The 14,288-nt window shown below is 46.8% G+C and overlaps 1 protein-coding gene across 1 annotated transcript in view; it reads right to left on the minus strand.

Annotated features, from left to right (window-relative positions):
- The window catches only part of LOC141052997 (uncharacterized), a 377,438-nt gene that overhangs the window by 255,683 nt on the left and 107,467 nt on the right, over positions 1–14,288 (minus strand). Inside the window, 6 exon segments of the mRNA XM_073550320.1 lie at positions 221–456; positions 1,401–1,512; positions 7,999–8,211; positions 10,237–11,501; positions 13,881–13,971; positions 14,170–14,267. Coding sequence (XP_073406421.1) covers positions 221–456; positions 1,401–1,512; positions 7,999–8,211; positions 10,237–11,501; positions 13,881–13,971; positions 14,170–14,267 — 2,015 coding nt within the window.

The following is a 14,288-nucleotide window of genomic DNA, read 5'->3' on the forward strand; positions in this document are numbered from 1 at the left end:
AGGGAGATCATCCGCATTACCATGTAACTTCCCTGGCCTATGCTCTATGTGGAAAATGAAGTCTTGAAGGGTTAAGAACCACCTAGTCACCCTGGTGTTCTAACCCTTCTTCTCTCTCAACCATTTCAGAGGGGCATGGTCTGACACTAACTTAAACCTATGACCTAGCAGGTACTAACTTAAACCTATGACCTAGCAGGTAGTACTTCAGAGTATCTACAGCCCACTTTAAAGCCAAAAATTCTTTCTTAACTATGACATAGTTCTTCTCGAAAGCAGACAGTTTTCGGTTCAGGTACAGGATGGGATGCTCTTCTCCATTTATTTCCTGTGACAGCACGGCTCCCAACCCAACCTCTGAAGCATCGGTCTGGACCACAAATTCTTTGCTAAAGTCTGGTGCAATCAGAACCGGGTGCTTACACAGAGCCTGCTTGAATTCTTGAAACGCCATCTCTGTGTCAGGAGACCATTTCACGGTAATCGACTTGGTGCCCAGAAGGAGATCCATTAATGGTGCGGCAATTATGGCAAAGTTCGGGATAAAATGCCGGCAATACCCCACAATCCCAAGAAACACCCTCACTTGTTTCTTGGACAGCGGTTGTGGCTATTTCCGAATTGCCTCTATCTTATTTAGCTGGGGCTTGATCTCGCCACTCCTGATGATGTAGCCCAAGGACCTGACCTCCTCCTTCCCTATGGCACACTTCTTTGGATTTATGGTGAATCCTGCTTTCCTCAATGCATCAAGGATCGCCTGTACCTTGGGCAAATGTGAGCTCCAGTTAGGGCTAAAGATAATAATGTCATCCAAGTACGCTGCAGCATATTTCTTATGTGGAGCCAAGATTTTATCCATCGCCCTCTGTAAGGTAGCTGGGGCCCCCAGCAGTCCAAAGAGCATCTTGGTGTACTGGAAACACCCATCCGGCATCGAGAATGCCATCTTCTCCTTGGCGCTCTGTGACATGGGGATCTGCCAGTACCCCTTCATCATGTCGAGGGTTGTGATGTACCTTGTTGGTCCCAGGTACTCAATGAGCTCATCCACATGGGATATCGGGTACGCATCAAAACATGACACCTCATTGAGCTTGCGGTAGTCGTTACAAAACCGCCATTCGTCATTGGGCTTCGGCATGAGGACTATGGGACTTGACCAGCCACTTCTTGATTCCTCTATCACCCCGAGGTCCTACATTCTCTTCACCTCCTTGGAGATTATCTCCCGGCGTGCTTCGGAGATTCTGTAGGGTTGAGGTTTACCCTTACATGTGGCTCCATTAACACATTGTGTTCCACCACCTGTGTGTGCCCTAGAAACTCTGAGAACAGGTCACGGTTCCACTGCAGCAGTTCTCGACATTGTTGCTTCTAGGCCGGCACTAGCGTATCACCGATCACGACATCCTCTATCTTGGCATAGCCCCAGTCCCAACCATTCTTCTCAACAACCCTCTTGAGCATGGCCTTCAAGGTCTTGTTGAAGTGCTCCATCAGCCCATCGGTCTGCGGATGGAAACTGAGGTTTGTAGCTAGGTGATCTGGAGGACTATACACAGCTCCCGCATCACTTTGCTCATAAACGGGGTCCCCTGGTCTGTAAAAATCTCTTTGGGCAACCCGGTCCTGGCAAAGATATGGACAAGCTCCCAGGCTATACTCTTAGCTGAGGCGTTCCTCAGTGGCACTGCTTCTGGGTATGTGGTCGCGTAGTCCATGACAACTAAAATGTACTGATGGCTGCATGCTGATTTAACGAGGGGACCTTCCAGGTCCATAGCAATCCTCTCGAAAGGGAATTCTATCACAGGTAAGGGCACTAAGGGGCTTCGGAAATGAGAGGTAGGAGCAGTTATCTGACAGGTGGGGCAAGACCTACAATAATTCAAGATCTCTCGGTAACACCCTGGCCGATAGAGCCTCTGTACAATTCTCTCCCAAGTTTTTTCCACCCCCAGATGTCCACCCAAAACATGTGAAAGGGCCATGTCTAAAACCCTCCTCCAGTAGGGTCGTGGAACTAAGAGCTGCTCCACTATCTGACCTCTCGTTTGATCACCCGATGCAACAATTCGCTATGTACTGCAGAATGAGGGAACCTGGTGTCAGCCCCGGCTTTTGAGCAATCCCTTTACATACAGTCACATTTTCAAATGCCCCCTTTAACATGAGGTCCTGAAGTTGAGCAGTCCCAAAGCTCTCTTTGGGCATCTCTAAGTCAGGGAAGCTGGGCTCCTCTGTTATTGTTGTGGCGCCCCTGAGGCTCAGTCGCCACAGAGCTACTGCTCCTTCTCCTAAGGTGTAGCGCCCCACCATCTGGGTAAGGTGGGAGCTCCTTTCCACACTCCAACACTCGCACCACACACAACAGGGTAGTTCTGCACAACCACATTGCAGCTCCTTGCTCAGAGGGTAGCAAAGCACCTTTGGTGGTTCCCTGCTTGGAACACTGGACATGCTGGGAGGTGGGTGGAGTTAAGATACATAAAAGAGTGAGAAGGTGTAGGATGTGAGGTTCAGTCTGACAGAAGGTCAGTCGGGTAGGAAGTCACTCAGACAGGAGTGAGGATCCCTGGAAGAAGGGATGGAGGAAGGAGTGCTGCAGCTGCCTCAGTGATCTGAGCCAGCTGGCATGGGAAAGGAAAAGAAGGAGAAAGACGTAGAACTGAAACCTAAGCTTCCATAAGAAAGAAAGACAAGTATGGAATGAAGGAGTAGAGAGAACAGAGAGGACGTGGGTTAGAAGAGGAACCCTGCCTATAGGTTTATCAGCCAAAGGCCGGGGCCCGGTCCCCGAGGTTGTATGGACACTTATGGTTCTGCAGCAGACACCGGTGGAGTAGTTGGCTGTAAATGCACTACTCCCATCTAAGACTTGGGGCACAACAGCAATTGGATGGAGAGCCAGGACTCAGGAGAAGGGAGTCCCCGAAGCAGGCTACAGCTGTCTGCCATACAAGTAGAGTTCTTGGGAACATCAGTCAGGAGGAACTCCAGTGTAACTCAGTACTAGGAGATCTTCACACTTTAAGGCGCTATAGAGGAGTCGTTCAGAAAGGTACATGTTGGCGGAGTGTTGGAGGGGAGAATCCTAACTTGCCCGGAGGTTGATCGAGTCTCTGACCCGGAGCACACGACCCGGAGGCAGGCACCTGTGTGTGTGTACAACAGACTGTGAGTAAAGCTTTGGATCTACAAGCCCCGGTGTCCTCCATTCATTTGTGCGCTAACACATTCAGCACCGCTACAGCTGGGTACCATTCTCCACACCGCCTGCACCATTCCTCTTCCATTGCATCCACACTGCCCTGGGGCTACAGCGTCACCTGTGGGGAGCTACACCATCTAGGCTGTAACACACCACCAGCCCCAGAGGATCTGCATGCAGCGTCGGCCTAACATCCTACTTGCCGAACACCACAGGTGGCTTCACAAATTATTCCATTAACTTCATTTCACCATTTACATTCCCCATTGATTTGGGCGCCCAGGTCCACGTACCGGGTCACCGCTGCTGTGACACATCCCGCTGACACCGGCCCGGTACCGAGTACCCCACAGCCCTGGGAGGGCGACCCAATTTGGCGTCACGAACAGGATAACGAGACCCGATGCCATCGGGTTCTGTGTGCCTGAGATTTGTTGGACTCTGAACTTTTGAAAATGTGCAGAAGACCCAATTTAATAGACTGTGACATGAATATTAAAAATGGCTGCTGGCGCAGAGAAGGGCGTGAAGAGATGGGAGGTCCTAGGAAAAGACAGCGAAGAGTCTTGGGCCTCCCCCGCCTGAATTACTATGTGACAGCAACATGGCCCACCCCCCGAGGGGTTCGTATACTGGCTTGGTATGGAGGCGCTGGAAGAAGACGCCGCCCCCGGAAGGAGGGGCAGAAGAAGCCAGTGGTGGGAAAGGGGCCGAGGCGGGGACAAAAACGCCAGAACGCCATTTTGGAGAGAGAGGGAAGGAGACCTGTACAGTGCGCGGAGGTTAAGTTGGATCTCCCCGACGCCATGGCTGAAGGCTCCGACCCCGTCTCTGAGATGAACCTCCAGCAGCTGGAGGATGACATCGTCCAGCTGATGTGCCATCTGCGATTGAGGCAGGAGGCCTTATGGAGGTTGAGCAGGCCACACGCCCAGGAGGGGCCTACACCACCAGCACCTCTGGACCTGGTACCTTCACCAACGGTATCTGCCACCACTGCACCGGACTGTCCTCAGGTAGCGCCAGTTTACACCTCCACACTGTCCATACAGCTAATCGCGGCCTGCCCGGGGGAGTCACCGGAGACCCCGGGAGCCGAGGCCGTGCTCTCGCCTGGACCTGACGCGGCTGCGCAGGTCCCACCGGAGGCCACTGCGGACCCGGAGCCACCATCCGCTCCACCACCGCTGGCACCCAGACCAGCCATTTCGGTGGATATCCCTGCAGTGGCCCACCGTCTCAAGCCTGTACTGGAGCCGGAACACCGCCAGGAGGGCCCAGGTATGACTGCAGCCCCTGCACCTGGGAAGGCCCTGAGGTGTATGCCCGTGATAGCGGCAGGACAGGTCGTGCTGGACCTTGTCTGGGACCGGGATACTAGTCCCAGGGGGGAAATGTCTGAACCCCTAATGGTGGTGCCGCGGGCCCCAGTGGGTAAAAGCAGGTCCCGGGAGGAGGAAGAGAAGGCTGAGGCCTATTGTCAGCAGACCATCCGGCAACTGGCAGCTGAACACCGGGAGAGGGAGCAGCGCCGGCTAGCGTTACTAAGCCCGGATCTGGACAGGCATTAATAACTCTCGTTACCCAGGAGGGTTTATTTACACCGTTGTGCCTTCTTTTGTTCATCATATTTTCCCTGTTTGCACTTTTGTTGCCTAGTTTTTGATTGGCAGCGTTTTCTCATTTGAACTTCCGTGATCATGAACTTGGAGTGCATCACAAACTTTATTGTAAATAGTTTGCGCCTCTTTAGGTGCCCTCTCTTGGTTTTACATAAGGACACTTTTCGAAGAAAGAGTCTACCTCAACGGACACTGCAAGAAATCCCGGCTGGGAGCGGTATCCAGCACTTACAAGAATTTTTGAAAAGTTTTACTGTGAAATATTTGATAATGTGTCTTATGATAGTAAATGGCTTTTATATTGAAGTAAGAATGTTTTGATACGTAAAGATGAGAAATTTGAGTAAAGAATTAAAAATTTTAGGTGACGAACCAGGTATTTACGGTTGTCGTCCAGAGTCTAGAAGAGACAGTGAAAAGAAAGAAATGTATTGATGAAGAATACTGAAGTGATAGTAACAGATGACAGCACTTTGAATTAAGTAAAGATTTGCACTTTTGACTTAGAATTTTGGATAGGTAATTAGGAATTGTTTGCAACGTTTAAGAAACAGTGCCTCTCATATTGGGAAGTTATAGTATAAGAGATGTTGTTCAGCATTGCAAAATTTTGTATGTTCCTGTACTGTCAACTTTGTTTATCTTGCAGCCCACGGACGTGTTGTGTTTAACGAGGGGGTATGTGGCGCCCCTGAGGCTTAGTTGCCATAGAGGTACTGGACCTTCTCCTAAGGTGTAGTGCCCCACCATCCGGGTAAGGTGGGAGCTCCTTTCCCCACTCCAACACTTGCACCCCACACAACAGGGTAGTTCTGCACAACCACATTGCGGCTCCTTGCTCAGAGGGTAGCAGAGCACCTTTGGTGGTTCCCTGCTTGGAACACTGGAAGTGCTGGGAGGTGGGTGGAGTTAAGATACATAAAAGAGTGGGAAAGTGTAGGATGTGAGGTTCAGTCTGACAGAAGGTCAGTTGGGTAAGAAGTCACTCAGACAGGAGTGAGGATCCCTGGAAGAAGGGATGGAGGAAGGAGTGCTGCAGCTGCCTCAGTGATCTGAGCCAGCTGGCACGGGAAAGGAAAAGAAGGAGAAAGACGTAGAACTGACGCCTAAGCTTCCATAAGAGAGAAAGACAAGTACGGAACGAAGGAGTAGAGAGAACAGAGAGGACGTGGGTTAGAAGAGGAACCCTGCCTATAGGTTTATCAGCCAAAGGCCGGGGCCCGGTCCCCGAGGTTGTATGGACACTTATGGTTCTGCAGCAGACACCGGTGGAGTAGTTGGCTGTAAATGCACTACTCCCATCTAAGACTTGGGGCACAACAGCAATTGGATAGAGAGCCGGGACTCAGGAGAAGGGAGTCCCTGAAGCAGGCTACAGCTGTCTGCCGTACAAGTAGAGTTCTTGGGAACATCAGTCAGGAGGAACTCCAGTGTAACTCAGTACTAGGAGATCTTCACACTTTAAGGCGCTATAGAGGAGTCGTTCAGAAAGGTACATGTTGGCAGAGTGTTGGAGGGGAGAATCCTAACTTGCCCGGAGGTTGATCGAGTCTCTGACCCGGAGGACACGGCCCGGAGCTAGGCACCTGTGTGTGTGTACAACGGACTGTGAGTAAAGCTTTGGAAGTACAAGCCCCGGTGTTCTCCATTCATTTGTGCGCTAACACATTCGCACCGCTACAGCTGGGTACCATTCTCCACACCGCCTGCACCTCTCTTTTTCCATTGCATCCACGCTGCCCTGGGGCTACAGCTTCACCTGTGGGGAGCTACACCATCTAGGCTGCCACACACCACCAACCCCAGAGGATCTGCATGCAGCGTCGGCCTAACATCCTACTTGCCAAACACCACAGGTGGCATCACGAACTATTCCATTAACTTCATTTCACCATTTACATTCCCCCATTGATTTGGGTGCCCAGGACCACGTACCGGGTCACCGCTGCTGTGACACATCCCACTGACACCGGCCCGGTACCGAGTACCCCACCTGGGAGGGCGACCCATTGTCTCATCCTCCTCTCCAGCGAGGACTCTTAGGGGAACTCCTTCACTTCTGATTTTGACAGAGTCACCTTCAGAGTGGCCTGGCTTTTGACCTGGACACTCTGTACATCCCCTCCTTTTGCCACAAGTTCAAAACAGGGCAAAATCCTACCCCAGGATGACAGGATGGATTAACTCCTTAACTACCCCAACCTCATGGGCTCTATCACCACAGTCTGTTCCCATGGTTATGCTGGCTACAGGGTAGTCCTTGGCGTCTCCGTGTATGCAGCAGACACCCACAAACTTGTGAGGGATTAACTGGTGGGACAGTGCAGCACTGATTAGGGTCAACAGGCTTCCAAATTCCAACAGTCCCAAAACCATTACCCCACTGACGGACATGGCACACGACTGAGGACCCTCCCTGGTTTGACAGTCCATACTGCAGGCTGGATAGGCATAATTAGAGCAGCGACTGCCTAGGCTGCAGTCCATGGGTTCAGGGGACATATGACATATAGCTATGTGTCCAGGATTGTGACACCGCCAATTCAGCACAACCTTAGGGGACACTTCAGCAGGATTGGGACGCACCCCAGTTGTGGGTCTAGCCACCCTTCGTGGTGAGCCCACCTCCCTTTTGGATACCCCAGTACAGGAAGTAGCAACCAAGGGATTTCCCCACAACCTGGTATCTCTCAACCAAGCCGACCAACTCATCTGCATTCTGGGGGTCGCCCTGACCCATCACCATACGCTCAACTATTTGGGCTGGAGTGGAAGTCTCTGGCTGCAGCCACTTTTGAACCAGGTGCAACAGATGAAACATCTGGGAGCGTGGGGGTTTGTCACCAGCATACACCCAGCGGTGGACTCGCTAAGCTCTTACATTGTCACTCCCAGGCGTGCCAGAATTTCAGTTTTTAATTTGCCATACTCTTTGGCATCCTGGAGGGCTAAGTCGTAATATGCTTTTTGGGGCTCACCAGTCAAATAGGGGGCCAGCACCTCTTCCCACTGTTTTGGTGGTAGCCTGTCACGCATCTCTAACCACTCAAACACAGTCAAAAAGGATTCAATATCATCCCTGGGGTCATTTTCTGTAAGGCTCGTCTTACCATTTTACTGACGTATGTATAATCACTTGGAGAAATGGAGGAGACCGCCAACCTTCCGAGCAGCCTCTGCGATTAGCTCCATTTGCCGTGTTAGCGCCTCCTGCTGCTGGTGTTGTAGTTGATGTGCTAACAGCTTATTCGTCTCCAGCTGCGCTGCTCGCTGCTGTTCCCTTGCTCGCTGCTGTACCTGGATGAGATGCTTCACAAACTCCTCCATGCTGCCGGATTTCTCGTTTGAGATGGCGGACCTGCCGTTGTCCTCAGTCTATGCATGTTCCTGGAATGCTGCCCGCATCTGAAACACAACGTGTGAAGGGTTGACACACTTGGCTGCATCCTCAGGTAAATACAGGAACCGTTCTGGTGAATAATCACCTGCTGGTTTATTGTGGATAGCATAAACCTTGGCAGGGTTCAGCAAAATAAACAGAGCCTTGCTGGCATAAAGTTAAAACAAACAACAAGTCGTTATGAGTCCTTTCTCTGCAGGGATCACGTGCAGTTTTCCCGCACAGTCCTTTAGCTCCTCCGGGAGCTATGTGGGAGTTCATGCTCTCCCAATACACATGGACTTAAATGGCCAGATATTTACCACCCATGTCACAGCATGAACATTAATAAGCATTTTGCAGCTCACATATATAAACACACACAACACTGCTGGACAGTGCATGCACATTCAGCTCTGCTGCATCTGCACATTTACACACATGCAGCTCTGCTACATGCGCCCATTTACTTACACACAGCTCTGCTACATATGGACATTTAGTCTGTCTCAGTGTTCTCCATCACAGGACGCTGCCTCCAGACTGTAAGAGACACTCAATTGTTAGCAAGACTTTTTGTGTTAAAAGTGTGTCTAATAGTCCATAGAAATACAGTAAGTTCTAAAGACATTTCCCTTCTCAATTAATTATACGACTGTCTGTTATATGGTGTAAGGTGGCTGTTAGACACAGTGGATGGGAGATAAACCTAAAGTAATGCTTTAGTGCATATAAGGCTAAAAAGAGTTAATTGTCCACGACAGGATGAATATGAGCAGCTGCTCACCACATCTCCACCCCTGAGTGTGGTTCACTGGGTAAACTGAGACCTGTTTTGTCTCACAGATGGGTCGTGTATATGGAGGTGTGTAGATCTCCTGGATTAAGTGCGTTTCCAAAAGGACCAAAAAGCTTGACTCTAAGCAAAGTGGAGTAACCAGCACTACTGTATGGACTTGTTGCATTATGTTTTATTGTATGCTGGACAAGGGCTGTTTGAGTTTCCTGTGGTGCGGTTTATGAGGACTGAAATAAACCAGCCAGACTTTAAATAAAAACGGTTCCTGTTATATCCCAAGTGAGTAGCATTGTTACAATGTTTTCTTGTACAATTCGTCAACATATATACCGTATTTTTCGGATTATAAGACACACTTTTTTCCCCAAAAAATTTGGGGTGAAAATGGGGGAGCGTCTTATAATGCGAATATACCTTACTGGCCGCAGTGGAGCAGGGTCCCAGGGTCGCTGCTGGAGGAGGCAAGAGTGGCGCATTGCTGCAGGCTGGGATGAGGGGGTGTTCGCATGTGCGGGGGGTTCTGCTGACATTTTGTGAAAGCCCCGTCACTTCTATGGTTTACTATGCGGTGAACTCCGAGAAAATGGCTGCCGGGGGCTGTGCATGCGCAGATGGGGATCTCAGAACCAAGATCTCAGGAGATGAGATATCAGCGCCAAGATCTCCATCGGTGCATGCGCCGCCACCCAGCAGCCATTTTCCCAGAGTCCACCGCATAGTAAACCAAGGAAGTGCCAGGGCTTTCAAAAAATGTCGGTGGAGCCCCTGCACCACCGAACACCCGCAGCATTGCACATCTGAACACTCCCTCATCCCAGCCTGTGGCATCGCTCCACTCTTGCCTTCTCCAGTAGCGACCCTGGGACTCTGTTCCACTGCGGCCTGCACCACCAAACACATCCAGCGTCGCATATCCGAACACCCCTTTCTCCCAGTCTGGGGTCCGCAGCATCACCCCACTCCTGCCTCCTCCAGCAGCGACCCTGGGACCCCGCTTCACCGCAGCCAACCCCAGGTAAGCAATAAGACGCCTGGCTTGTAAAAAGCACCACCATTTTATAAAAAAAAAATATTTTTTTCCCTTTATTTCTCCTCAAAATTTGGGGGGTGTCTTATAATCCGATGCATCTTATAAACCGCAAAAATACAGTAGTTTTTCACTGTGTGCATTATTTTTGATGGTCAACAAAATCTAATTTCCAGTAATTCATTTTCACATTCAAGGTATGATAATGGATTCCCCCGAGTGGGATTTTACATGTTCAAGAAGGGGCCATTTTTGAGTAAAACATTTCTCACATTCTGAACATGAAAAGGACTTCTCCCCTGTGTGAGTTCTCTAGTGTCTAACAAGATATGATTTAAATAAAAAACATTTCCCACATTCTGAACATGAATATGGTTTCTCCCCTGTGTTAATTCTTTGATGTGCAACAAGAAATGATTAACTAGTAAAACATTTCCCACATTCTGAACATTAAAAAGACTTTATCTCTTTGTGAGTTCTCTGGTGACTAAGAAGATATGATCTTTGTCCATAACATTTCCCACATTCTGAACATGAAAAAGTCTTCTCCCCTGTGTGAGTTTTCTTATGTCTAACAAGGTTTGGATTATCTACAAAACATTTCCCACATTCTGAACATGAAAATGGCTTCTCCCCTGTGTGAGTTCTCTGGTGTCTAACAAGATGTGATTTATATGCAAAACATTTCCCACATTCTGAACATGAAAAAGGCTTCTCCCCTGTGTGAGTTCTCTGGTGTCTAACAAGATGCAATTTATATGCAAAACACTTCCCACATTCTGAACATGAAAAAGGCTTCTCCCCTGTGTGAGTTCTCTGGTGAATAACAAGTTGTGATTTATATGCAAAACACTTCCCACATTCTGAACATGAAAATGGCTTCTCCCTTGTGTGAGTTCTCTGGTGAATAACAAGATAAGATTTATGGGTAAAACATTTCCCACATTCTGAACATAGATGTGGCTTCTCCCCTGTGTGAGTTTTCTGATGTCTAATAAGTTTTGATTTCACTTTAAAACATTGATCGCATTCTGAACATGAATATGGCTTCTCCCCAGTATGAATTCTCTCATGAATAACAAGATCTGATTTCTGGTTAAAATTTCTCCCACATGTGGAACAAAAAAATCTATTCTCTGTGTGAGTATTTTGATAATTAACCAAAGATGTTTTGAAGGGAAGACTATTTCCATATTCTGAACTTGAAATTGGCGTCTTTGATTTAAGAGCATTTCTTTTTTTAATGCCTCTTTTCTGACTTTTATTTTTCTTAGTAGTCTGTAATGAATCAGAAGATAGGATCTTTTTCAAAGGATCAGATGATAGATCTTCGCTGTGAAGTAATGATGGTGTATCTGGAGTAATGGCATTCACTTCAATTGTATCCTGTGTGATCTCAAGTTCATCTGCTTTAAAAACTGAAGAGGTCATTTGTTCCTCTGATCTCCTGGTACAGTCATCTGTGAAGAATAAAATTAATTAATAGTTTTGAATAAAATATACTTGAAATTTATATTTTTGAATATTTCTACTCAAAATGTCCATAAAAACGAGTCTAATAATAACAGTATAATAGAAGACCTCATAGCATGAGCCAGTAGAACATGGTATTCAACTGTTTGTTCATTCTGCCTCCCAAATATTGGAATAAAAAGCCACCAAAAAATGTTAGGTAGGTGAAAATGATACTATTAAATTTTTTACTCATCCTGCAAAACACAAGCCCCCATTTAGGTGTCAAGATAGTCACTACTCCTATAGATTAATTCACTGATGGATTTAATATACAAAATGGAGTTACTTTATGGGGTTCTCTACTGTTGTGGTTTCCTGCTATTCTGTAACATTAGGGCTTCCGCAAATGGTGTGTCACATCTCCTCTGGGATCTGCTCCTGTGTTGTCCGCTATCACCAGTGACTGCTATCATTCACTCTGCTGGCGGCGCTTGTGATGGAGGAGACGTTGGAACCAGAAGCTCTGAGCAGCGCAGACTCTTTCCAGCCACTAAGAATAGTGTGGCCGGGACCAGTAGAACCATCCAGTTTGGCAGCATGGGTGTATGTGTAGTTCAGCTGGAGTAATAAACTCTCCACTTCAGCCAATTGTAAAGCATCGCACACTACTAAAGCTCCAGGCACATTGTTGGAAGATGCCAGATACAGCCTTGTTCTCCTCTGGTTCAATTCTGTGTGCTCAGCTCCCAGCTTCTGTATTTGATCCTGTTGGGATTCTGGCCTGTTTACCGACTACTCGTGTCTTCTGATTTTGTATTTTCTCTGCAGTTCTGGTGCTAAAATCTAGGCCCTTAAAGTAATTTCAAAAGTGAAAGTAAATTTAATTGAACATATAAAAACTTGTTGCTAAACTTGTAAGCCTACTATAATTGAAAAAAAGAATGTTGAAAAAATAAACCGTCATGTTGGAAAAATGCTGCCGACCTAAAGTAGAAACAGTAAATTTTATTTATTAACTATTTAGTGTGGTATCACTATCTGATTAAGAAGTATACAAATTTAAAGTTTGAAAATTACAAATATTTCTAAACTTTATTTTTTAAAATACCTAAAAACTGCAAATTAAGGCAAAATATATTAAACCCTTAACGACCAGAGGAATTTTTGGTTTTGCATTTTCATTTTTTGCTCCCCTGTTTCCCAGAGCCATAACTTTTTTATTTTTCCATCAATATGGCCATGTGAGGGCTTGTTTTTTCCAGGACTTGTTGTATTTTTGAATTACACAATTGTTTTTACCCTGTCATGCACTTGAAAATGTTAAAAAAATTCCAAATGCGGTGAAATTGCAAAAAAGGTGCAATCCCACACTTGTTTTTTGTTTGGCTTTTTTACTAGGTCCACTAAATGCTAAAATTGACCTGCCATTATAATTCTCCAGGTCATTACGAGTTCAAAGACACCAAACATATCTAGGTTCTTTTTTATCTAAGTGGTGAAAAAAAATTACAAACTTTGTTCTAAAAAATTTTTTTTCGAGACCTGTAGCGTCTCCATTTTTTCTGATCTCGGGTTGGCGAGGGCTTATTTTTTGTGCACCGAGCTGACGTTTTTAATGATACCATTTTGGGGCAGATACGATCTCTTGATTGAGTGTAATTGCATTTTAATGCAATGTCACAACGACCAAAAAAAGTAATTCTGGCGCTTTGACTTTTTTTCTCTCTATACCGTTTAGCAATCAGGTTAATTTTTTTTTTTATTGATCGGGCGATTCTGAACGCAACGATACCAAATATGTGCATGTTTGATTTTTATTGTTTTATTTTGCATGGCGCGAAAGAGGGTAATTTGAACTTTTATTTTTTTTTATGTTTGAATTTTATTTTTTTTTACTTTTGGCATGCTTCAATAGTCTCAAGCTGCCATAACCCGATTGGCTCTGCTACATATAGACGATGATCAGATCGCCTGTATGTAGAAGAATTGCTCACTTGCTGTGAGCGTCGACCACCAGACGGCGTTCACTGATGGAAATATTTATATCAATAGTAAACGAGTGTAAAAGTATTTACATCATATTTGTGAGCCTAAACCAGAAGTGGAACAATCAGAGGAAAATCTATAATAGAAACGTGTGCACCACTTCTGCATTTTTCACCCCCTCCTGGTTTTGGCTTACAAATACTGATGTAAAAACTGAAAGTGTGAACGTGGCCTTAACCAGACGGTTCCCACTCCTCTTTTCTCCCTATGATTCCTAGCGCCGATTCCAAGAACTGGAAGTACCGCCTGCTGTTCCCCGCTCGTGCTCCACCATTATCATGACAGCCAGTGCCTGAGAAGAATCTGTGACTTCTCTGCAATAAGTGGTTGCTACTCACCTGGGTAGTCGTATGTAGGAATCTCCTCTTTACACCGCTCATCACCCCTCACATATGTCTCTGTAGTATTAATATGGGTCAGATCTTCACCCTGAAACAAATATTGTAAAAGTCACAGACAGATGGAGAAGTCACATCTATGATCAGCTCTAATCCTGACATCTCCACCGTTCTCATTACACAAGTATAAAACATATAATACTGGTGGATAAAACAAGACTGAGCACAAGACCTTCACAGCCGTCTACACATCATAGGGGAGATCTCATGACACCTTCTCTCCATCTACCTGATGATCCTGAAGAACACTGGGATCTTCTTGTTTACAGTCCTGTGGGAGAAGAGGACAGAGACATCTCTCTGGTGTTGTCCTCTTACTGGATAAAACTGGAGGAAACACATACAGGG

The sequence above is a fragment of the Dendrobates tinctorius genome, unplaced genomic scaffold (genome assembly GCF_039654945.1).
Source record: "Dendrobates tinctorius isolate UK_male_01 unplaced genomic scaffold, ASM3965494v1 ptg000164l, whole genome shotgun sequence".
Classification (NCBI taxonomy): Eukaryota; Metazoa; Chordata; class Amphibia; order Anura; family Dendrobatidae; genus Dendrobates; species Dendrobates tinctorius.